General features: G+C 36.6%; 2 protein-coding genes across 4 annotated transcripts in view; one reads left to right on the plus strand and one right to left on the minus strand.

The window, feature by feature from the left end:
* On the plus strand, positions 1 to 7,214 carry LOC106708828. 3 transcript variants are annotated; one of them, XM_014500389.2, is made up of 9 exons: positions 1 to 876; positions 943 to 1,460; positions 1,589 to 1,936; positions 2,119 to 2,260; positions 2,606 to 2,747; positions 2,912 to 3,017; positions 4,445 to 4,581; positions 5,057 to 5,209; positions 7,141 to 7,214. In XM_014500389.2, exons 1-8 carry the CDS (start codon positions 236 to 238, stop codon positions 5,198 to 5,200), a joined length of 2,178 nt encoding a protein of 725 aa, XP_014355875.2. In that variant the 5' UTR covers positions 1 to 235; the 3' UTR covers positions 5,201 to 5,209; positions 7,141 to 7,214. The 3 variants fall into 3 exon arrangements, with proteins under 3 accessions (XP_014355875.2, XP_014355884.2, XP_014355892.2); XM_014500398.2 differs by having other exon boundaries at positions 1,592 to 1,936; XM_014500406.2 differs by having other exon boundaries at positions 1,805 to 1,936.
* Positions 6,685 to 24,830, minus strand: part of LOC106708850 (sortilin-related receptor-like) — a 25,791-nt gene continuing 7,645 nt past the window's right edge. Inside the window, exons 5-28 of the mRNA XM_045681002.1 lie at positions 22,875 to 23,137; positions 21,961 to 22,148; positions 20,974 to 21,067; positions 18,919 to 18,951; positions 18,339 to 18,602; positions 16,686 to 18,210; positions 16,372 to 16,570; positions 15,915 to 16,039; positions 15,288 to 15,503; positions 14,724 to 15,048; positions 14,147 to 14,370; positions 13,584 to 13,739; positions 12,951 to 13,117; positions 12,303 to 12,418; positions 11,709 to 11,932; positions 11,074 to 11,311; positions 10,697 to 10,975; positions 10,312 to 10,447; positions 10,066 to 10,171; positions 9,608 to 9,733; positions 9,317 to 9,459; positions 8,844 to 9,058; positions 7,605 to 7,802; positions 6,685 to 7,211 (exon numbers count right to left, since the gene is read on the minus strand). Coding sequence (XP_045536958.1) covers positions 7,150 to 7,211; positions 7,605 to 7,802; positions 8,844 to 9,058; positions 9,317 to 9,459; positions 9,608 to 9,733; positions 10,066 to 10,171; positions 10,312 to 10,447; positions 10,697 to 10,975; positions 11,074 to 11,311; positions 11,709 to 11,932; positions 12,303 to 12,418; positions 12,951 to 13,117; positions 13,584 to 13,739; positions 14,147 to 14,370; positions 14,724 to 15,048; positions 15,288 to 15,503; positions 15,915 to 16,039; positions 16,372 to 16,570; positions 16,686 to 18,210; positions 18,339 to 18,602; positions 18,919 to 18,951; positions 20,974 to 21,067; positions 21,961 to 22,148; positions 22,875 to 23,137 — 5,622 coding nt within the window. The 3' untranslated portion in view covers positions 6,685 to 7,149. The remainder of the gene's footprint in view (positions 7,212 to 7,604; positions 7,803 to 8,843; positions 9,059 to 9,316; positions 9,460 to 9,607; positions 9,734 to 10,065; positions 10,172 to 10,311; positions 10,448 to 10,696; positions 10,976 to 11,073; positions 11,312 to 11,708; positions 11,933 to 12,302; positions 12,419 to 12,950; positions 13,118 to 13,583; positions 13,740 to 14,146; positions 14,371 to 14,723; positions 15,049 to 15,287; positions 15,504 to 15,914; positions 16,040 to 16,371; positions 16,571 to 16,685; positions 18,211 to 18,338; positions 18,603 to 18,918; positions 18,952 to 20,973; positions 21,068 to 21,960; positions 22,149 to 22,874; positions 23,138 to 24,830) is intronic.

The following is a 24,830-nucleotide window of genomic DNA, read 5'->3' on the forward strand; positions in this document are numbered from 1 at the left end:
GACCGCAAACTGTCGTCACACGAAGTAGCTGAAATAGCGTACGCCGATCGCAAATCAACTAAATTGTAGCAGAATAATAGAAAAGTTAACAGCGCGCGAAATCATTGAAAATAACCCGATAATTGTTGCACTCGTTGCACTTGCCGCAACATCCTGCCCTTTAACTTTTGCCCCAGTAAATATATGAGCCACGCGCATTTCCAGAGTCAACTAGCACAAAACACGACGTTTCATAATGTTGACTAAACTATTCATTTTCTATTTTACGTTTAAAGTGATCGTAGCTCAGATAAATGGCGAATTCTGGTGGTTAAATGATAAATTGTTGAAATTGTATAAAGTAGAGCCGCCGCAACCTAAATTTGAAGATATCGGAGAATTCGATACAGATGAAAGTGCTAAAATTGTGTTTAGAGATAACCAGTTTGACGCTACACAAAAAGATGAAACATTTAGTGATACAACTACAGTAAAAACGAAAGATATTGAAGCAATTATTCATTTCAAGGATCACAGTAAATTGTTAAACCCAATTGAAGTCGCAAACAAAACAGAAGCTTTTGAAACTCAGAATAGAATTGACACAGTTGGTGAACTTAAAAAAGACGACAATAATTATAAGGAAGATATTTTTAATTTTGTATTCCCAGATGATGTGGCATCTTTTAAGAGTGACAAAAATAAAAACAATACAAATAATGTACACGCTTATAGATCAGAAAGTTTTGTCAATAATGTTAACAAAAGTGAAACGTTAAATAATAGAATATTTAATAGTACAGAAGAAGACGCGTCATTGGCGGAAAATATATGCACTTATATGAAAAAATCTGATTGTAGTCGATGCAATGGATTTCCATATATACCAGAAAATCAGTAAGTAAATATACACGTTGATTCATTTAGTATTGTGTGCTTTCTTTAAATTTTATTTTATTTTAGATTGAGTCATTTAAAATCTGCAATCAACATTCAAAATGTTTGTTGCATACTTCCATTAACCAAAACAACACCATCAAAAATAAGGTTCCCCAGTAGTGACTATTATAATAGAATAAAACGTTCCAATAATGACGATAATATAAGTCCAGTTCTAAAACAACGGAAAAATCTTATGGAAAGGAAATATGGAACACAAACAACTGCATCTACAATAGCACAGAAAATTGTAACACCGGACGAAGAATATATCGATCCATATTTGAATATAAAAAATACTAATTTTAAAGAAAAAGTTAATGATTTCAAAAGCTCTCAAGAAGATAACAACAATGATTACATTTACAATGATTACTATGCGGCAGAATTACCTAAGCCAAGTTTAGTGGGACTGTATTCAGACCATAGTCCTCCAAATTGGTCTTTTGTACATCCAAACAAAGAGTATTCTTATAATAATGATGATAGTGTTGAAGAAGAAATTCCATCATTTGGATATTCAACTATTGATCCTAGACAAGGTAAGGTTATAGTTATAATTAATTTTTAGACGTATAATATTGAGTATTCCTTAGTCCTCCCACGGCATTTTTTGATAAATACATTACAGTTTCATATACATACTTATAGACCCACGATTTTCTCTCAGCAGGTTCTTCATCGATCGCTCCAAACTTTAAACCTAGACTTTTAAAACTTTCCTCTGCCTCAGACAGAATGTTTAATTCAGAAAGATATTCAGTTAGTTATCATTCAAATCCTGATTTTCAAGTTCTGCAAGGATTTAAATTGTTGAATTTAAAGAATAGAGTACAACCTCCTGTACGTACTTTAAGAAGACCTACAACTGCAGAAAGTCTTACAGATAGTGGCGAGAAAATGTTCCAATCAGAATCCAGTGTAGACGAGGATTACGACGACTATGCAGACGTTACAGAGACATTTTACAAGAATTGCGGAAGGACAAAAGAAGACAATGATCACATTTATGACTGTGGTAAATTTTATTTCCTTGCATGAAACTAATTAGTAAATATCAAAACGAATAATTAAAAACCTTATAGTTTATTGTAAGCGAATCACACCAATAAATATAATATGGATATCCCTTTCTAACACTAGAACACGAGACGATTTTTTTTTAAATAAGGTTGAAATACTTACAAATTTTGTTTTTAGATAGTACACTGGGCGACTCACCAAGAGGGGCACATCCCTGGCTCCTGCTCGTCACACTCAGCAAACGTCGGCAAAGCATACTCTGCTATGCGACGCTGATACATCCGCGCGCGGCCGTCACCACCGCTGACTGTACTTATGAGTCAGTAAATTTTAAATTATTAACGTTTCAAATACTCTTACACATTTACAACAAAATTTAAGTACATGAAACAATTACTTACATAAAACTTACTTCATCGGGAAATTAAGTAATGTTTAGTATTGCGAAAAATGCCACAAAGATGGCCTGCCTGCCAACGAAACTATTTTAATTCATTCAGAGATTCATCTCTAACAATTCAACCGGCTTGTCTTGAAACACGGTCTCCCATTTTATGTAAGGTCGGTAAATCAAGTCTCGTCTTCATTTCCTCCTAACCATCGAAAAACAGACACAATAAGAGTTTATAGAAAAACTTAATATGTAAATTTATTATATTCGCAGAATGAAAAGTGAAATTACTATAGTAGCCGGAGCGTGGGATCTGAAGGAGGAAAAACGTGGACACTTGCAGTACCGCAAGCCGTCAGTCCGCGCGCATCAGCAATATACACCAGGAAAACTAGCCTACAATATTGCATTACTCGTTAGTAACTCTAAACTATTATTCAATGAAAGATTTTCTGTTTTCATATTTTATGTAGTATGTAAAAATCTACGGAAGCCTTGGCAAAGGGTGGTAACGATGGGATTTCACTGTCTTTATTGCCGTCAAAATATCAAAAATATATATTATAGTACTTATTTCAGTACTGGAGATATCCACTACGATTGGATTTCTATGTGCAACCGGCGTGCTTGTCAGATAACACCGGTAACGACTGCATCTTCGTTGGTTGGGGCGGGTACGATCAAGGTACTTACAAATAACTCCTGCTTATTTAAAATAGCAAAAGTTCAATTTATTTCTATTAGCTTCAGTTACGAGGGGAGGTCCAAAAGTTCGCGGAATGAAAGGGTTGTCAATGAAATATAACAATAAATTTATTTTTCCTTTTCAATATAATCACCCTTAAGTCTAATACATTTATTCGATCTATGAATTAATTTTTCTAAACCATCGAAAAAATATTTTTTGTCTTTGGCCTCAAAATGGGCCGAAATTGCCTCCTTCACTTCATTATCGTCGGAAAATTTCCTTCCCCTTAGCTCTTTTTTTAAATTTGGAAATAAATAAAAATCGCTAGGAGCCAGGTCTGGACTGTAGGGTGGGTGAACAAGTGGTTCGAACCCATGTGTGTGCAGAGCAGCCATGGCAACTCGGCTCTTGTGAACCGGCGCGTTGTCTTGCAAAAGCAACACACCCTTGGCCAATTTTCCTCGACGTTTTTCTTTAATTGACTCCTTTAACTTTTCTAATATGAGTGCGTAGTATTCTCCGGTTATAGTGGTACCTTTTTCTTTATAATCAATGAGTAATATTCCCTTACAATCCCAAAAAACAGTGGCCATCAACTTTCCCGCCGATTCTGACACCTTGAATTTTTTGGGAGGTGGTGTACCCTTTTTGTGCCATTGCATGGACTCCTGTTTGGACTCAGGTTCAAAGTGATGAACCCATGTTTCATCTCCAGTAACAATCCGCTCCAAAATCTGCACGGGCTCGTCTCCACACAACTCCAAAAAGTGCTTAGACGCGTCGACGCGCTGCTGTTTTTGAAGCGGCGTGAGCATTCTCGGCACCCATCTTGCACTGACTTTTGTCATGCCCAGGTGGTCGTGCAGGATACGCAAAATAGTTGTATCTGATACTCCAACAAATGCAGATAATTGTTTCTTCTTCAAACGTGTGTCTTCGAGTACAAGTTTTTCGACTTTTTCGACGATGTCTGATGTGGTGGCGTCAGCTGGCCGCCCAGAGCGAGAGTCGTCTTCAATTGAATCTCGACCATGTTTAAAAAGACCATGCCACTTATAAACCATTGTTTTACCAGGGCACTGATCTCCATAAACGGCTTCCATTTCATTTAAAATGGTTTGAACGTTTTTTCCTTGCTTGGTAAGGAATTTTATCACAGCGCGATGTTCAATTTTCTCCATAGTTGCAGTTTGCTTCCGGATTGACTTTTTCAGCAGGCGAGTACTCGTAAACGAATGGCACTATAGGGTTGAAATGTTATATATATACTAATTATGAGTGCCCAATTAGTATGACACTAAGCGAGCTACCCTATCCCCACTCCATCCCCTCCATTCCGCGAACTTTTGGACCTCCCCTCGTAGAAGGCGCACAGTTTCGGAGATTTGGAGATATTAACTTTTTATAAAGAACATTTTTTATAGGTGTAAGAGAGCGTCCACGTTGGCAACGAGCATCTATTTTGTCTTCTGAAAATTGTGCTGAAAATATGTCAAATGAACATGAATTTGATCTTTCAATAGATACATTTTGTGCTTCCGTTGATTCCAAGACCACTGTTGTAAGTTTTTATATTATTTTTATTATTTCTCATCATCATCTCCTTGACCTTGTCCCACTTACGTAGGGTAGGTGCACCAGGTTTCCGTCCTCCAAATTAATCTGTCTGCCGTCATCTCCATTGTCACCCCCTTCTTGATCATGTCAAAAATTTATTATTTCTATTAATATTAATTATTTAATCCCATCGCTATTAATTAATCCCATCTTACTTCTTATTTAATATTATAAATGCGAAAGTTTAGATGTATGGATGGGTATTTGTTAGAAGGTATCTCTGGAACGGCTCATCGCATCTTGATAAAAGTTGATACATATGTAGAACATAGTCTGGAAGAACACATAGGCAACTTATTACGTTTTTTTTAACTACGCGCCGACGGAGTCGCGGACAACAACTAATCAAAGATAAATATTACAGTTCCGTTTGTGATAAGTGATTTGGTTTTTAAATAATTAATATATTTAAATTGCAGACGGGGCCCGGTGGACCTTTGATGTGTAAAACGAACGATGTATTCTACGTAGCGGGCTTGTCTGTGTGGCGTAATCACGTTGTAGTACTGATGCGGCCGCGGGAATGGACAATACGCGCTATGGCAGCTTTGGGAATTAACTGAACAATAAAGGTATAACAGGCGAATTTATGCTTACTTTAAAACAAAATTAAGTGTTTGTATTTTAATGACTTAACCTTTCCCAGTTAACGAAGTTAATATACTACTGAAGTCGTTAAGTTTAGATTTATCAACGACTGTTATTAAAATAAAAACCAAAAGTTTTTCTACTCTCAATAAATTTGTGTAATAAACCTTTCTCGATCAACTGTTTTCAAAGAATACTTAAAAAGAGTCATTAAAGTTTACATGCAAAAATATAAATAAAGGTATTTTAAGTAAAAAAAATAATCCCTATATTTCTTGGTTACGCCATCACGCGTTAACTGCTGGACCGATTTCACTTTTTTTTTTATTTTGTTGGATGGATGGATAAATGGAAGGATAATGATGTTTGTTTGAAGGCATCTCCAGAAAGGTTTAATGGATCTTAATGAAATTTGGTTTAGATATAAAACATAATCTGGAAAAACATATAGGCTACATATTAAGTTTATTTTTAATTCCGCGCAGACGAAGTCGCGGGCGACAGCTAGTTTAAAATAAAACAATTTTTTTTTTATTTTATAATTTTATTCATTCATAATAAACAGTTACACTTGTGACCAGCGTCAGAATCATCTAATAATTTATTTTTTTAACACCAACGTTAATTTTTTAATAGTCGTATTAAATAAAATGTAACCAAATCACAAACGCGGTTAACTTTATTAAATTAATTTACTAAACTAATCAATCTATAAACAAATGCAATACAAAATATATTTTAGGAACTAGTAATAAAAAAAAATACTATAAAGGGGAATGTTGTCTACGGGTCACTATAATATCTATAAAATCGTTCAACACAAATTACATTTATCATTAAATGAACTAAAATTGTACTTTTGACGTGTACATAATAAGATCTTTGGTGTCGAACTTGTTTTATGAGATAGCTACGGTCACATATACTTACATTATGTTTCCACTGCGGTAACAGTTGTATAACAACATATCACTATCCCTGTCACTCTGTTCGAAAATAACAGAGATAACAATAATGTTCTTATACATGTATAACGACAGTTGAAATTTTTAATTATTATCAATTTTTTAAAAGAACAAAACTAACGTCTTTATACGTAACACAAACAAGTCTTATACTTTACAATTTACAGCCCTTTTTTATTTGTCCAGATGTAACGTGCAATTATTTTTTTTACTTTTAAGAATGTCAAAATTTAAGAGGTTTGTTATACGATTTTTTTTAATTTTATTTCAACTTTCTTTGGTTATCTGATAGCCTGGTTTAGATTTAAATTAAAAAAAACTATTTAATTTTCAAATTTACACGTTAATAAAATCTCTTTCACGCTATCCGGACAAACCCTTAACTTAAACTTCACACACAAATATTATCTAAGGTTTTTCTTTCAGTGAGCAATATTTTGAAGCAAAACAATATTACTAAATTTTTTGAAATATTAATACGTATTTAGTATTCCTCTATTGTGTTCAAAAACTATAAAATAAGTTATTAATGACGATAAAACTTTGAAATAACTCGTTGTCACTTTACAAGAGATCAATTTGTGTCCAAGTTATAATTGAACATAAACTGTTTATTCAAATTAAATAATGAACCCAACTGTCATCGCGAAATGACAAGCTGTCAAAACAAGTTGACAGTTCAGTTCTTATAAAGTGACAGCAGACGTCATAGATCAACTAATCGTTGTCAATTTTTACAATATGGCCAAGTTATCTGTAAAGTGACCAAAATTGGATGTACTGGTATTCAGATGGCTTTATTTTTGTCAGTCGCGTCATTTCATAGTTAACTTTGTCGACTTATAAACATACAACCATTACGTAAAGTGAATTCAAATCTTTCTACATAGAATTTTAACATAAATAAATATAAAAATACTAATAATGACAAGATTTCGTTACATCACAAGGTGGCGGGTTCACGCGATCACGAGCGGCTCGTCGTCCGAGAACCCTTGTATAGGAGGCACGTCGTCGTCGTCTGAAAAATATACACATATAAGACTTTTAGATTTAATTTAATACACTAATGACATAATAATTACAAATAAAATAAATACCGATTTTATTACTATGTTTTATTTCTCTATGGATAGAAATATCCAACGATAATTTCACTTGTATACGATAAAAATGTAATGACAATATGTCAAACTATTATGGTTTATAAAGTTATGAAAAGTGGAACTAGTATCATAAAAGACTAAAAAGTACTATATAAAAATAATACTTGTACGTATGTACGCTCGTATTTAAATAGCCTTAATACTGGTTCCACTGCGTCGGGCAATGCGATTCCCACAAAATTGTACTCCGCGCAGTGATTCCGAGCTGTCAAGATGTTTGAAAAATGCTATACTTTAGTGTGACTTACCGTGCTCAATGGTGGCCTGTCCGCGGCGACTGTCGTAGCGCGGCGTGTGCGCGGAGAGACGCAGGAAGTTGCGCGCGAGCCTGCGCTGGCGCACCGCAGAGTACAGCAGCGCCGCGCCCAGCGCCGCCACCGCCAGCACCGCCGCCCCGCAGCCCCACCACACCGCGCTCGCCCTCCCCATTCCCTCCACCTCGGAATCTAATGTAACACAATCCCCTTCTTGTCACAAACTGCACCAAAAAAAGCACAAAAGAAGAAAAAAAATAAAACAAAAAAAAAATAAAAATGATTTATTTGGCCAACATCTTATACCAAAAGTATGACATGTATTTAAGTCCCGCTCTTCCAAGTACTAACTAAAGTTGTAACTTAACTAAATTAATGGCATATAGAAAAAAAAGCAAATGTACAATAAGAAGCAAGAAAGTTAATAAAGAAAAATTAGTAACAAAAAAAATAATATACAAATAAATAACTGGTTAGGTTAGATTAGTTTTGATTAAATATAAAAAATAAAAATATACACAAAATTGACATTAGTTGATGTTACAAACCTACACAGAACTGTACATTGATTGCATGCGTGTAGAGCTAATGTGTGTGTGATTGTACGTAATATTGTGTGAGTGGCGACGCGTGCGCATATTTATACTTAAGATTGGTGACATTGTAGTGTAATCAAAAGTTCAATCTTATAAATATTAGTCTTCAATCAATCAATGACACCTTAATTGCATTTTAAAGAAAACAGACATAATGAATGTTATTTCAATTTTAAAAAGTAAGCGCGTATAAATGATAAATAAATCTAGTCACTTTAATTTTATGAGACTATTAACTTGAGCTTCATTTTTATTATTATAACTGGTGAGTGCTCATCTCTCCGGGCGTGTATTCTCCTGTAGGCAGTCTAACAAGTAGTCCACTTATTGAATAGATGTCATTTCCCCCACGATGAAGAAGAAGAGGACGAAGAAGACGAAGAAGAGGACGAAGACGATGAAGAAGAGGACGAAGACGATGAAGAAGAGGATGAAGAAGACGAAGAAGAGGACGAAGACGATGAAGAAGAGGACGAAGACGATGAAGAAGAAGAGGACGATGATGACGAAGACGATGAAGAAGAACCGGACGAAGAGGACGATGATGACGAAGACGATGAAGAAGAAGACGAAGAAGCAGAAGAAGAAGACGGAGGGCAGCGAAAGAGGGACCGTGCCGACGTATATGAGGTCGTACCTTCCATAGTTAGAGTGTTGACCTCGCTGAGCTCGCTGTAGTAGCCGTCGTGAGTGACGGCGCGCACGCTGACGTACAGCGGGCGCGCGGGCGACGGCGCGGTCACGGCCAGCAGCAGCGGTGAGCGCTCCGCCTCCTCCACACGCATGTCCGCATCAGGCTGCACCAGGTCCTCTGGGATCTCCTTCTCTGATACTATGATCTGATACTTGTGCCTGCAAAAAACGCCTCGGTTATATACCCACTATCTGATTTGGCACGTTGGGAACATGAATACTTACTCAGCGGACGTGACAACGTGTGTTGACACTTTAGCGGTAGTTAAAAAATTGTTCCATAATCATTAAAGTTTTATATTTGTCTCGTCCCAGAATTCTACTGCACTCACGCTGTATCTCCCCTGACATTAAAACATAGACTACAATATATATCACTGCAGTCGAAACCCACGAATATAAATTAGTTTAACTTACTTAGGTGTGTCGGGTCCTTCAACATGTTGCCAGTTGAGTACGAGGTGTCCATTGGGTGCGAGCCAGGCGACAAGTCCGCGGGGCGCCGGCAGCGATCCCGTACGTACGTCAATACAACGCTTTGATGCACCTTCTACGTGCGCCTGTCAATATAAATTATCATTTAATACATAACATAAAAATTGCTATTTTTATTGTTAAGGTATTTTGACGTAACTATAATATGAACTAAAGTATGAGTTTTGCAAATATAATGTACAAAAATAAGCTTCTAAAATCAACTTTACTTACAGCAACACAAATATTGAATCTGCCGCCGACGGGAACGTTTTCTATGACGTGCTCTAGAGATGAGTTGCGTGTCGCGTTGAGTGCATACCGACTAACTTTGTTGTGTGTCAGTTCTGTTATTTCCAGCTAAAACGACAATTATAAACTGTTAAATTAATTGAAAATAATAATAACTTGTACATTGCAATTAATTTGTATTTGTTGAGACGACTTAATCGCAAAAAAAATGTTATTACTAAATTGTGTGTCATTAAATAAAATCTATATATATAAAAGAAAGTCGTGTTAGTTACACTATTTATAACTCAAGATTGGTCGAACTGATTTAGCTGAAAATTGATGGGCAGGTAGCTTAGAACCAGGAAACGGACATAGGATAATTTTTACCCCGTTTTCTATTTTTTATTCCGCGCGGACGGAGTCGCGGGTAAAAGCTAGTCTTTACTAAAAATAGTTACCCTGTAAGGTACAGCTTCACTAAGCGCATTACAATTGATGTGCCATTTAATCTTAAGCTCTGACTTCTCTTTGTTGTATTCATAATCCAAATCCTTTATGGGCGCTCTGAAAGAAAAATTCCCAAATTAAATCCAAAAAACTTAATATCTTTGCAAATATGCACATAGAAGATTGAAAAATACATTTAAAACAGGCAGAAGAGAACTCTAGTTCCCGGTGTGTCAAATCTAATGGCGTGTACTTACTTGGGGTTCTCTCTGGTGACAATCTCCTTATACTTGGCAACGGGTCCACCGAGTAGACTGACAGTGAACACATAAGTCTCACAAGCGTGCAAGCCGTCTATAACTATGCTCGTATTCTTTGTTATTATTTTCTTCTCTGTAAACATCTTATTTCTTACTAATATTATAAATGCAAATGTTTAGATGGATGGATGGATGGATGGATGGATGTTTGTTTGAAGGTATATCCAGAGGGCCTCAACGGATCTCGATGAAATTTGGCAAAAATATAGATCATAGCCTGGAAGAACACATAGGCTACTTATTTTGTTTTTGTTTTTTCTTTAATTCAGCGCGGACGGAGTCGCGGGCGACAGCTAGTATATTATAAATAACTATAACGCACCATGATCCTCCTTCAAGTCAGTCGGTATCCTCCAATGCGCGGCGTCAGTGTAAATAACTTGGTACTGCAGCTCCTTGCCTTTGTACCTATCAGCAAGTGGTGGTGACCAGGTCAGGAGTACGGCAGTCCTCTTCTCCTTCAGCAGTATAGCTGTCATGTTGAGCATCTCGTCGCGCTCACCCTCAGTGATTATCACCTCGGTGACAGGCTCACCGATCATCGAACCCTTGTATGCCATCACGTGGATGAAGACTTTCACACCAGGTGGTAGGTTTTTCACTGGGAATAAAATCAAATATTTGAATTATTTTCTCTATGGCATTAGAATTTGCTCTATGACTCTACGTCAATGTCTATGGTGTGCTCTATGTGCTTACGTGTGACATTATTCTCCTTGGTGCGTATTGGCTGGAGTCTGGAGTAGAGAAGAGGTAGCTGTATACTGACGAGGTATCCGTCTACGCTGCGAATCTTGTCCCATTTGACGGACACCGAGTTGTTGGGGAGTCTCGTCACAGTGATGTTCTTTAGATCATCCACGTCACCTACTTCATCGAATGTCAAGTACATCACTTCTGATGAATTTGATGTGTAAGCGTTATTTGTTGCCGTTACCTGAAAAATATACACATATTTATAGTATTTTTGTCATAATTTTGTTTGAAGTCATCTCCAATATTTTCAAAATCCTGAACATCTGCCAAAGTATATTGGATAAAGAACGTAAAATCATTGGATTGTAGTGAATGATTTAGTTTTACAAGTTGATAGATAGATGGCGCGACTAGTGAGATGGTAGTGAATGACAAAATTATAATTTATTATTAAGTTAAATTCTCAATCTTTTTTTTTTAGAAGAATGGGCAAACGAGCAACCTGTTACCTAATGTTAATTAACCCGACGCCCAAGATCTTCCGCAACACCAAAAGAACTGCAGATACGTTGCTGACCTTTAAAATAAAGTTAAAATTCAAAAAAAATAAAGTTACAGAACATATGTATTACTCTTACCCAGAATGAATAATTAGTGTTAGGCTTGAAGTATCCCCTCACTGTAAGACTGACGGGCTCGTGGTGGGTGACAAAGACGACCTTCTGTGCTGGTGGAAGTGGGGGGGCGTAGTACAAAGTATAACGTCGCAGACGACCTCGCGGTGCTGCTGGCGGGTCCCAAATTACATTTACACGACTTCCGATCATTTGACGCACACTCACACGCAATGGCGGTGACGGTACTGCGGATAAGAATATTCTTTTACTATTTTCTTTACTTTAGACAATTTTTTAAATAGCTCTAGAGCAGGGATTCCCAAAAAGGTCGATATCGACCCCAGGGGGTCGATATTGAACTTAAAGCATTCCTAATTCTCACTCTGTCTTCTATTGACCTAAGTCAGAATGAAAAAAAAAATAATTGATCTTAAAAGTAGGTAATTTGGCCATGGTGTCTGAGGTAACAGTTCATTTTTGAAAAGGGGTCAATTGTCCAAAATAGTTTGGGGATCCCTGATCTAGGGGATAAAAATTTCCTAAACCCAGTTGGACACACATCTACTTATCCAAAAGTTAAGGAACCATGCTTAAAGTATAAGATGAAAGGTTTACCTCCTTCTCCGGTGGTAGTATTGACGTATTTCATTGAGGGGTAAGTCTTATTTGATTTGCTGTCTCTGATGTAGAACGTCACATTGTAATTTGTGTACGGCTCTAAGCCTGTGAACCTGAAAATGGTGATTTTTTTTCTTTAAAAAGAGCTTTCTATATCTATTTATTAGACTATCTGCTTCTTTAACACTCAATGGAGATAAATAAACTGAATGACAACCTAACTTTCAATATTGAAACCCTAAAATCTCCCCCCCCCCCCACAGTCTAGGAATAAAATCAGACAAATGTAAATTGTGTTATTTATACTTATGCAGATAATATATTATTATTCTTTTGCAGAATATCAGCGCTTATTTCTGAAAAGTAATAAGCACAATGCTGAGTAAAGGCCTTGTCCATTCAGCATTGCAAACCTAGTAGGAATTTTAATTTTTTATACCTGTTAATATGTACATGCCTGTTGCTTTTTTATATATAGTTTTTGTGTTTTTCCCTCCCTTCAGCATGTTTTGTTATTTTTTTATTTTTTTTTTTACATTATTATTGTTTACTTTCCAATTATTGTTTGCTTTCTGAATGGATTAAATGAGTTTATTATTATTATTATTATTATGTACTAAGTAGAAATAAATATTAGTTTCGAACCGATATACGCTGTCAGTGGTCCAGGTCATGTTGCGCCAGATGCCATCACTGACGTTGGCGATGGAGGGCAGGAAGCTGTACACCACGCGCTGCTGCTGCGCCAGCCAACACGACACCAGGAAACTGGTCGAGTTGATGGACGACTGGTCCACACCCAGGCTAACGTACTGTAAAACAATTTTACTGTTAGTCAAAATACTAACTTCTTTACAGTATAACGTGACAAAGGAACTAGAGGTCACCTAACTTCGTTAAAATAGCGAAGTGACTGCTGCCCACAGACATATGCAATTCGTAGTATTTTTTAAAGGTTTTTATTGAACAGGTTCAATTTAATGGGAAGTAAAACTGAAAGTTCATAGCAGGTGGCGCTAGCGTCATAAGAAGGCTGCCATCTGTCATTTATAAATTTTATTATACGTCATTCTAGCGATTCAACAAAAACCTTTTTGCCTTTTTTGTTATAATTATTTATGAACTATCCAAAAAAAATATACTTATATTTAAATTTGACAGAAGTCGTTGCTTGACAATCCACATAGTACTTTGTGCTTTCTATAATCTAAATGTTTTTTATATCTGTGGTGCTACATCCACTCTTGATCACATAATAACAATAATAATAATAATTACATGGTAGTTGTGTTCGTGGCTGGAGCAGTTGGTCTCGTCGGAGCCATCGTAGCAGTCCTGTCTGCCGTCGCACAGTGCGCCGCGCCACACGCACCTCGTACCCTCGTCACACTCAAACTGGTCGCCCGGACATGCCCCAGAAGGTTTGCTTGCCTTCTACACAACATATTTATTTATTTTTATCTTTGCACATACAAACAGAAAAAAATAATAATTAAAATGACATAAGCAGTAAAAAGATGAATACACAAGCAAGCTTACTTATCAGACCCTTAGACAACTAGTTCAAGTCAGGTACGTTTACGAGCACATGTGCATTGATGTGTCACTGATCTCTTTAAATGGATAGGTTATTATTTGTAAAAAGGCAGTTTTTGCATCGTTCCGACTTAAGTGCACCTATTAAAGTTCCTGACAGTTAATTCTTTCTATATTATTAGTTCGTATCACCGCCGCTGTTAACCGTAACAGACAGCGCCAAAATAACGGAGATCAATTAGGCACAAAATACCACTGTTCATAGCCTGTCCATATATAGAGATCTGTAACATGTATACACTTACCATAGTGCAATGCGTCTCGTCACTATGGTCAGCGCAGTCTGGAACGCCGTCGCAGATCTTAGTAGTAAGCACGCAGCCGCCGTCGCGACAGGTCGTCTCGAGCGCACCGCACGTCGGCAACGGGAAGGGGATCGCGGTCGCCCGCCCGCGGCAACCGTGCTCGTCGGATCCGTCCACACAATCCTCCTGTGAGTCGCACACCCACGACAATGGGATGCACACACCTAAAAACAATATTACATTTAAACATACTCTCCGAAAATAAATTAAAATAAACAAATACTTGTTAAGAAAAGTCAATAGATCTTACTTATAATATTATGAATGTGAATTTTTGGATGTATGGATGTTTGTTACAAGGTATACTTGAACGGCTGTAAAGATCTCGATTACATTTTATTTTTAATTGAGAACAGATGATGTCGCATGCATAAAGCTAGTATATAGGTAACTACTAGCACAAATAAATCTGAAAATTTTGTGTTTTCCAACATGTCATATATTATTCTTGTGGAATGTCCTCAAATGTTAAACAGACTATATGCGAATACAACACCTCTATATAATAATAACTTACCAGGAGAACAAGTAAATCTAGTCTTTCCACATTTCTGTCTCACACTATCAGCTCGGTTTATCGGCTTGGGCTCGACGAAGTGCACTCCGCAGGCGACCTCATCAGAATTATCCCCACAGTCGTTAATACCATCACACCGCCACCAGTACGGCAAGCAGTTGCCATTGTCGCATTGAATCATCCAGTCTAAACAGGAGCTATTCGTCGGGAAGCTGAATGGACTCTCTGTGGTAGGTCGAGGTAGCAACTTAGAGTGGCCGATGTGCGTACAATTCTTCTCATCTGAAGATTCCACATCGCTACAGTCGTTTTCACCATCACATACCTGATTGATTTTTTTTAATATATTACTTCGTATAGACATTGCATGCAAATTAAAATATTTAAGAAGGGAGTAAATTCAGATATGACGATTGATGTGATAGTGTAAAGTAACACTGCGCGTACTCTGAGTAAGGTAACTAGCAAGGTGATAATATTTATAACGACAATGATGATAATGATGATGACAATGGTGGTGGTGGTGATGATAATGGTGATGAAGATGATGATGATGCAGCTTACCCACGACTTGTAGATGCACTTCCCGCTGGGACAGCGGAACATGTAGGGGGCGCAGGTTGAGTTCCTGCAGCGGTCGTCGCGCTCGTCCTCTCCGCCGGGACAGTCGGTCTCGTTGTCGCACACCCAGGAGTTGGGGATGCACATGCCGCTGCTGTCGTTGCACGCGAAACTGTGCACTGAGCAGTTCACTTGTGTATTCGGACGCTTTACTTGAGTCTGAAAACATTATACATTCGTACTTCTTTATTAATCACACCCACGGTCTAAAACTGAAATTACATTCAAGTATGTGACAGCGTTTTAAATAAGGCAACACTTAAAATCTACGTCGACGTCTGATATATTGTAAGCAACGCGTACTTTAAGATTCGTTTCAGTATTTATGATTCGAAGCTCAACCTTAGTTTAGGACTTATCCTGAATGACTCTGATTTTGCTAAAAAAATATAATGTTTTCACCTTTAAAGAAGTATCGTTGATTTGATTAATTCATAAGAGATTTATTTTTACTATATAGATGTGCGTTTTAAAAGCACAATCTCCATGAAAATGATTAGTTGAAGAAACAATACTGTTAAAATCAAAAACTCTTTCAATATGTTGAAATCGATAAATATTTATATTGACCGTGCAGTTTCGTTCATCGGAGTCGTCCTTGCAGTCGTTGTCGCCGTCGCACACCCAGCGCTTATCCACACAGTTGCCATTGCCGCACTGGAACTCGTTCTCACTGCAGTTGTGTTTGCCGCAATCTGGAAACAAATTGTTTATTGACCTATACTTTCAATGGATAATTACCAAAAACCATAATGGATATCTTTAATAACGAAATGACCGGTACCTATAGACATTGACAACTTAAAAGGTAACATGCGTTATTTACCTGTCGTCTAATTAACAAAAGAAGTACAGAAATATTTCCTTTCAATTGTGAAATTTGGCAGGGGAATATATCCCCTATATATTGATATTCCCTCCCCTGCCAAATGAACTTACTTCCGCATTCTGTACTTGTAAAAAAAAGTAGGAAGGAAAAGAGGTCTAGACTTTAGTATCATAACGAAGTGGCAACGTTCATAGTGACCTTTCTCATCAGTCATATCGGAGCAATCGTTGTCGCCGTCGCAGCGCCACTGCGGCAGGTAGCAGCTACCGTTGTCGCAGGCGACGCGCGGCGGAGCGCACAGGCAACCCGCCTCGTCGGACCCGTCGCCGCAATCGTCGTTGCCGTCGCAGCGCCACGACTGGGCTATACACATGTCGTTCTTGCACGTGAATTGATCCTGGCAAAGAAATAACATAAAAAGCACTTATCGATAGTAACCTAGGAAAGATAATATAGTTTTTTTTTAAACATTTTTGAACACTTAACGCGATAAATTGATATTTATCACTTACCGAAGCGCAGGTAGCGCCAGGCTTCTTGGGACAGGTCAGATTGGCGTAAGGCTCGACGAGGTTTGGACACAAACATTTGCCGTGAGACTTGACAAAGCCGTCGGGGCAGAGACAGCTGAACGAGTTGCCCGGCCCGCCCAGACACAGCGCGTCGCAGCTCGTATTTTTGTACGAGCAGGCGTTGCTGCCGTGCTGGATGAAGTGCGCGAACACCTTCAGACCCATCAGACCAGAGAAGGAACCGTTGATCGTGATAACGTTTTGGCCATTGTCCTTGTCGGCTATAAATATCGACTTGGCTTTCCAATCGTCCCAGTACATCTTATCCTTTAACACGGCGACCGCGAATGGATGCGATACTTTTTCATCGTTCACTAAAATTTTCTTAAAATATTGACCGTTCAAATCTGCACTCGCTATGTAATCTTCCATAGCGTCCACCCAGTATATTCTCTCGGACATTTGATCTATAGTTATGCCATTCGGCCACTGCACTATTGGCTTTTCGAACAGTCTCACAATATGCGATCCGTCGAGATTAGATCGAGAGACTGAAGGATTGTTTCTATCCCAATCCGTCCAGAAGAGATAGCCGGCTTTAGGATGCACAACTATACCCCGCGGTTTAGATAATACATCGGGGCCTAAAATGGTAACTCTCATTCTTCCTTCGCTCGACAGATCTGTTCGTACCGCTTCAATTTTCTTTCTCATGCCGTCGACAAAAAATAAAACGTTGGATATCCAATCGAGAGCCATGCCTTCAATACTGGCTAGATCGGTGTCGACGACTACCTCTTGAACGAATCCAGTCTCGAAACACTGTCGACTGATTTTATCCACTTCGATATCAGCCCAGTAGATGCAATTATTTTTCATGTCAAATTCAATAGCAACAATATTCTGTTGGTCTTTGATCGGGAAAATAGTGGTATTATCCGATAAATCGATGCGAGCGATTTTATCTCTCAGCGCAACTAATAGAAATTCAGTGGGCTCATCGAGCGGACAGGGAATTACATCTGGAGTGTACGGCAAGTATCCAGAAGTTGTGCAAACATCGCCATCGATCTTTCTGTAGCCTTTCGTACGTTCATAATAGTCGCCAGGTCGACAAGACGGTGGAATCGAATACGGATCGTATTTCGATGTCTTATTGTGTACGCATACATTACGCGATAGAACGAAACCGAAGTCGCATTCGAAATCTCTTCTACCGCACTCGCACACTTCTTTCCTGATAGGTCCATCGTAGTCGATACCGTTGTAACAATTGGTGTGAGCGAGCCGACGTTGGAATACGTCCCTTGTTCCCAACACACAAGTCGCTGTAGTATCCGGTGGGGAAGGAGACCAATCTTTGTAGTCATCTGCTGTACAGTTACGTGGGAAAGCTTTCTGAAGATCTATGGTAATGATAATCCACTGATGTTGTTCGTTTGCCGAACCGAACATCGTGAAAACAGTTGTATTTTCTCCCGGTTCGGTCATGAGGCCGTAGATTCGAAGATCGTTGGCGTTAAATCTAAAAAAAAACATATGAATTATGACATAATCTTACACTATTACGAATTATTTAAATAAAGAATGTTATTTAAAAAAAAATATACCAGACGAGTCATTAGTTAAACAGTGGCAACAATATAAACTTACTGGTAAGAATTCCATTCCATGCCTTCATTCGTGGAATAGAGAATCTCTTTAGTTTCACTCAACATTTTGAAGTACTTCACGGCCACCAGCACGCCGCCGTGGTCACCGTAATTAAAGAAGTAGAAGTCTTTGAGGATTCTCTTCCAAGTAAGGCCAGCGTCACGGCTCAAATAAACCCCGGGAATACCTTTCAAGGAACGACCCACTACTCCAGTCGCCATTATAATGCCCGGCGCTGATTTAGAACTCATTATACTTGCGGATCTGAAAACAAATCATTATCTAGACTCTTTAGCTAAACACTCATCAGTAACCTAAAATACAGTACCTACAATTAAAGAACCCATAACTACTTACTAGTATATAAAGTAAAAACGAAAACAACATGGAGGTGTAAAAGTAAAATGGCGATAGTGTGATATTTTTCATCAAAAAATACATGAATGCTACCACCTCCATAATAATTTATTCACAATGTATTAACAAATATGCAACCCAAATCAAACTCCGTGCAATACAAAATCAACTGTAATCTACATTGTTATTAATTACACATTCTACGCTACTCTAAAGTTTTTACCTCATAGCATTGCTTATCACATTTCCAGGAGGGCTGCAAATAAGGTAAATACATAGACATCAAACACATGGTCAAAATTTTGATAATCTATATCTTATATATATAAAAGAAAGTCGTGTTAGTTACACCATTTATAACTCAAGAACGGCTGAATCGATTTAACTGAAAATTGGTGGGCAGGTAGCTTAGAACCAGGAAACGGACATAGGATAATTTTTACCCCGTTTTCTATTTTTATTCCGCGCGGACGGAGTCGCGGGTAAAAGCTAGTATATATATAAAAGAAAGTTGTGTTAGTTACACCATTTATAACTCAAGAACGGCTGAATCGATTTGACTGAAAATTGGTGGGCAGGTAGCTTAGAACCAGGAAACGGACATAGGATAATTTTTACCCCGTTTTCTATTTTTTATTCCGCGCGGACGGAGTCGCGGGTAAGAGCTAGTAAAAAAATAAAGACCAATTATCATAATTTACAGTCGAGGACGTTTATTTCCTAACCAGTTCAGTGAAATATCACTCAAGTATTAAGCAATTAGGTCAAAAACCTTTTCATAGCAACAGCAAGTTTGCTTTGCGATATTCGATCCAAAGTATAAAACGAATGTAATTCTTTGAATATATATACATTATATATGTACTGCCACTTATATACTATTTTTATGTCCACTTCAATTAGAATTAAATGGGTATTTTCTATGTATAAATTGAATCAACAACCTATATACATAACAGTGCAACGTTCCTTTGAACGGAAAGTGAACATATTCAAGACCTCGAGTCAAGTTCAAGACGATAACATTGCTTTGTGAGTGATAATCTAATTATTACCGCAGAGTATATAGACTATGTATATGTATAGGTTTGATGACCGATGTATTTATTTATTAACCTAGCTGTCAACCGCGATTCCGTCCGCGCGGAATTAAAAAAATGTAATAAGTATCCGTTAAGACGTTCTGAAAATACCTTCAAACAAACATCCATCCATCCATCCATCTAAATATTCGTATTTATAACATTAGCAAGATTTAATTAATTGTACAGCTTATTTAAGAAACCCTATAAGATATATAAAAAGGATCGACAGTTTTTTTATATTAATATTTTTTTTCTTAAGTAATCATTGTTAGGAAAACATAGCTGTATTCATTTCTCATAAGTGTTATCTAAAAAAAAATTAGCAAGACAAAAGTTATCATTTTAATGAATTCATGTTTTGAGACTTTCAGTTAAAAAAATATCAGCTATGACTGATATAAAAGGTAAAAAACAAACGCACTTCTATTAACAGCTTTATAAAAAAAATCATTAGAATTAAAGTAAATGTGAATAACTTATTAATACGTACAATAATAATACTAAATCAATTTGTTAAAGATTTATCGCTTTTCTAATCGGTGTTATTAAATTTATAATTTACAAAGCAATTTAAAATAACATTGTCGTTGTGAAGTAAAGAAATAGAACAGTGGCGATAAGACAATGACACGCATTATTCAAGTCGACAATTATTGAATAGTTAAATTCAAAGGTGACAAAAAATGCAAAGCAATTATAATACGTTGCAAACAAGAATATGACCTTAATCTATCAAAAATCGCTAGATAAGTACAGATTTTAACTAAAAATAACTAATAATTATATTATTATTATTCCTAACACAAGTATGTACTTATTTAAAAGGATGCCTCAACCTAAGATATCTGTATAATAATTGTGTTTTGAAATAATAAAAAAACCTTTTAAAAAAATTTTCTTTTACCGACCCTATCTTTTCGATTTGATAGCTATGACTTCAAACTTCACAACGTGGTCCATACTCAACGTATCTTTCCTAAAAAATCTACTAGTCTTCTAGTTATTTAAAAAAAATCAAAAAAATGGGACCCATCTGCAAGCACTTCCTTTCGATTAAAATATTTTTTATTAAAATCGGACCACCAGGGGCGGAGCATTGCGGTAACACACATAGAAAAAAAATACAGTCGAATTGATAACCTCCTTCTTTTTGAAGTAGGCTAAAAACAGACAAATAAATAGACTTAACTTACCTCGTGACTGGATACAACTGGCTAAATTTCTGACACAGGTGTAGACTACAAGATTTCTCGCTGTCATTCGTGTCGATACAGCTAAGAGGTTTTCCTAGAAAAATATTTTTTTTTCTATATACTACATATAGCATATAAATAGTACCACCATTTTTTTAGATCACTTAAAACATATATCTCTCGAAGATAATAGAAATAATCGGTTTATGAGGAACTAGCCGTCGCCCTCAACTCCGTCTGCGCCGAATTAATACAAAAAACTTAATTAGTAGCCTATGTATTATTCCAGACTGTGTTCTACATCCATGCCAAATTTCATCGAGATCCGTTGAGCTGTTCGGGAGATACGTAGTAAAACATCACCACAAAAACATCCAAACTTTCGCATTTATATTTTAAGAAGTGAGACAATGAATAATTTATTATTTAATTCATTTTCTTTGTTTATGTCTTTCCTGATTCTTATCGTGCCAATGGCGAATTTATTGTTTAATTCTTATTTGGGAAAGACTGATAATAAGAAGATTCTCTTCTCTTCTGTACGCTTCTACTTTTAAAGTTAGGTATATTAATTAATTTTTAATTTAAATTGATAATTGATTACTTAAAGAAGTATAGCCCGGAATATTTAATGTCTCTTTAACGCAAAGTAATTATGCATGCAATAAAAATGACAATTATCTCGAGTGAAAATATCTTCTCTGATGTACAATAGGGGCGTATTCACAATTATTGATAAGCATGATATGAATTTAATATTTCCTTGAAACATAATCAGTGTTGTGTGTTGGGTTTTTTTTTTACAAAGTTCGTTTAATACGAACTATTTTAGTTGCCTTATGCTATGTGACATCTTAAGTTTAAAATTAAATATTTTTGACAATGCATTACGTATGTAAATGAAGGCACATAATTCTTTGGACTTTATAGGAATTAAACCGTGATTTTTTATTTGAAATTAGGGTAAGTTAGAATTTGAAATGTTACCATTTTCGTCTTCCGCCGGTGGTTTGATCGGTGACCAGGTGACTCCGTGGTCGAAGGTGATGAGGGAGACGAGGTGTTCGGGTTCGATGTCGGCAATCAGCGACTTTGAGTTGACCTTCGACGCTATATAGATACCCTTCAGACCTTCCACCCGGTACAGGTCCGTAAATGCATCATCCGTTACGTCTCTGAAAGAAAATTGTCTTGTTATATAAAAAGTAGTACCTACCTACAATTTAATAACGTAGAATAAGTAAGAAAGCTTTAGATTAGCCTTGTTTTCTTTTACAGATAGAAGAGTATTGACAACTACTGGAGATTGTATTTCTCCGCAAGCGAAGTTATGACTATGAGTTATAGATCTTACTAATTTTAATATAAATGCCAATGTTCAGATGGATACATGGATGGATGGATGTTTGCTACAAGATATCTCCAGAACGGCTGCATGGATCTCGATGAAATTTAGTATAGATGTAGAACATAGTCTGGAAGAACACATACTACTAATTAAGGCTACTAATTAAGTTTTCTTTTAATTCCGCACGGACGGAGTCGCGGACGACAGCTGGTATCTGAATAATAAATGAAACTCTTTTTTTATTATTCAACGAACTAGCCATTTCTCGGTAATGCCAACCGCTCCATGCGTGATTATTCCCCGAAATATTATAGGTACATTGTCCGTCTAAATTCGATTCAGAAAACTTGTTTTCAATTTTGAATGAATGCATAAATCTCGAACCATAAAGTTAATATGAATGACGAAGAACATTAATTTAAGCGATATTCTAAATTTGTATTTAAAAGTGCCCCGCTTTTCGCATTTATTGAAGCCATCAGTCAATCTCAGGACGCCCTCCACCTAATACTGTTGACGTTACTGTAAATAAGAATAAAAATTGAAAACTTACTCCAACCAGCTATCCTTCCAATTACCCTGAGGGAAGTAGCACAGAACTTGCTCCAAGCTCAGCACGAAGTTGTACTGTGTGAAATTGTTGCTTATCTCTGACACGTACAAATTGGTAAGGTTTTCAGTGTGCATGACAGAGATAAATATACGTTTGTCCGTCACATCCGCTATGTGGAACTTCCTTCTGTCAAGTTCAGTTTGGAACTCGGCCTTGTAAAATGGACCTCGTTGATGCGAAATATAAAGGTCTAACGTGTTATTCTGAAACAAAAAACAATTAATGAATAAGTAACTGCAGAATTCCACTTCACAGACACATACGATGGATGGATAGATGAATGGATGGAAATTTGGCACAGATGTAGAACACAGTCTGGAAAAACACATAGGCTACTTATTACGTTTTTTTTTTCAATTCCGCGCGAACGGAGTAGCGGGCGACAGCTAGTACATACAGAATCATAAAAAACCTGCTGATGCAAAGGTTACTTGCACTTACAATAATGTCTAAGAAATCACATTACACCTGTAACTATTACATACCTAAGAAGCTATTAATAATTTATGTTACGAGGAAAAATGCATTTATAGGCGCTTAATATTATGGGAGTGTTTGTAATTATAAAATTTTCCACATTCTCTAATCAAGATATGAAACTTATAAGAATACTGTTACATAATGTACTTCATTAGGGTCCTAATCCGACTGACGAAATTTACAATTGCAACATGCCATTTGTAACAAAACATATTCTCAGCGCAATGACAATGACTTTAAGTAGTCCGTTATCAGAAATAGTATATGTCCTTTGCTTCTAGAAACTAGAGCAAAAGCTCCACTAGTTACTCGCACCTTAGATGGTCGTGTGACTATTATGTTCATTGATTTAACAAGGAGTTCATATATCAACTTAACAATTCCTACATCAGTATTATATATCCTTGTTTCATACAAATATGTACTCAAGATAAACTTGGAGTCACCCATAAATTGTACCTACATTGATTCATGGATCGAAATGCACCGGATGGAGTCTTCCTGGATAGAAACGAAGCGGTCATTGTTAAAAACGTCACATATATTATAAACTAGCTTTTACCCGCGACTCCGTCAGCGCGGAATAAAAAAATGCACACAAGATAAAAAAGTTCCTATGTCGGTCTCCTAGTTCTAAGCTACCTCCCCATCAATTTTCAGCTAAATCAGTTCGACCGATCTTGAGTTATAAATAGTGTAACTAACACGACTTTCTTTTATATATATAGATTATTGATATAAAGGAATTAAAGTAGAAAGGAGCAATATATTCAAGGACTCCCCGCTTGCCGTATAACGACCGAGTTAACAAGCAATTAAATTGCACAGAATGTGTTTAGAATAAGTTCATATTTGATTCCTTAAGATAAAAATATAAGAGGTTCGCAGAAAAACTCCTATGGGTAGATAAATACGTAACAACTTTCGAAAACGTTACGCAATACTTTTGAGATTCTAGTTTTTGCACTTTAATAATAATATCCTAGATATCAACATTTAAAATTTGAAAACGAGGTTATAGCTGTTTTCTGACGAAACATTGTTATATGCAAAACATTCAAGTCACGGTCAAATTGCAACATAAAATTCACACATAAATTTTAATTATCCTTATAACTAGTAAGCTGGTAACAATGCATTTAATAAAAAAAACGATATAGGATTTATTTTTAAAATGTTCATCAAAGAAACAATGACACATACGATGATTAATGAATCAAATGTAGGTACTGAATAAAATATCAGAAATTAAAAGTTTCCTTATACCATTCAATGGTTGCGTACAATAAAATTTTACTTTCATTGATTTAATGTATCTATTCTAATATTAAAAAGAGGAAAGATTTGTTTGTTTGCATTGAATAGGCTCCGAAACTACTGATCCGATTTGATAAATTCTTTCACTATTGGTCACAT

Source organism: Papilio machaon, chromosome 14 (assembly GCF_912999745.1).
Source record: "Papilio machaon chromosome 14, ilPapMach1.1, whole genome shotgun sequence".
Classification (NCBI taxonomy): domain Eukaryota; kingdom Metazoa; phylum Arthropoda; class Insecta; order Lepidoptera; family Papilionidae; genus Papilio; species Papilio machaon.

What these genes read in the sequence shown, in the direction of transcription:
- LOC106708828 (XM_014500389.2), top strand. Translation starts at nt 236, where the DNA reads ATGTTGACTAAACTATTCATTTTCTATTTTACGTTTAAAGTGATCGTA. An exon ending in AACTATTGATCCTAGACAAG is followed by an intron (nt 1,461 to 1,588) that starts GTAAGGTTATAG and finishes ATTTTCTCTCAG; the next exon opens with CAGGTTCTTCATCGATCGCT. An exon ending in ACCGCTGACTGTACTTATGA is followed by an intron (nt 2,261 to 2,605) that starts GTCAGTAAATTT and finishes TTATATTCGCAG; the next exon opens with AATGAAAAGTGAAATTACTA.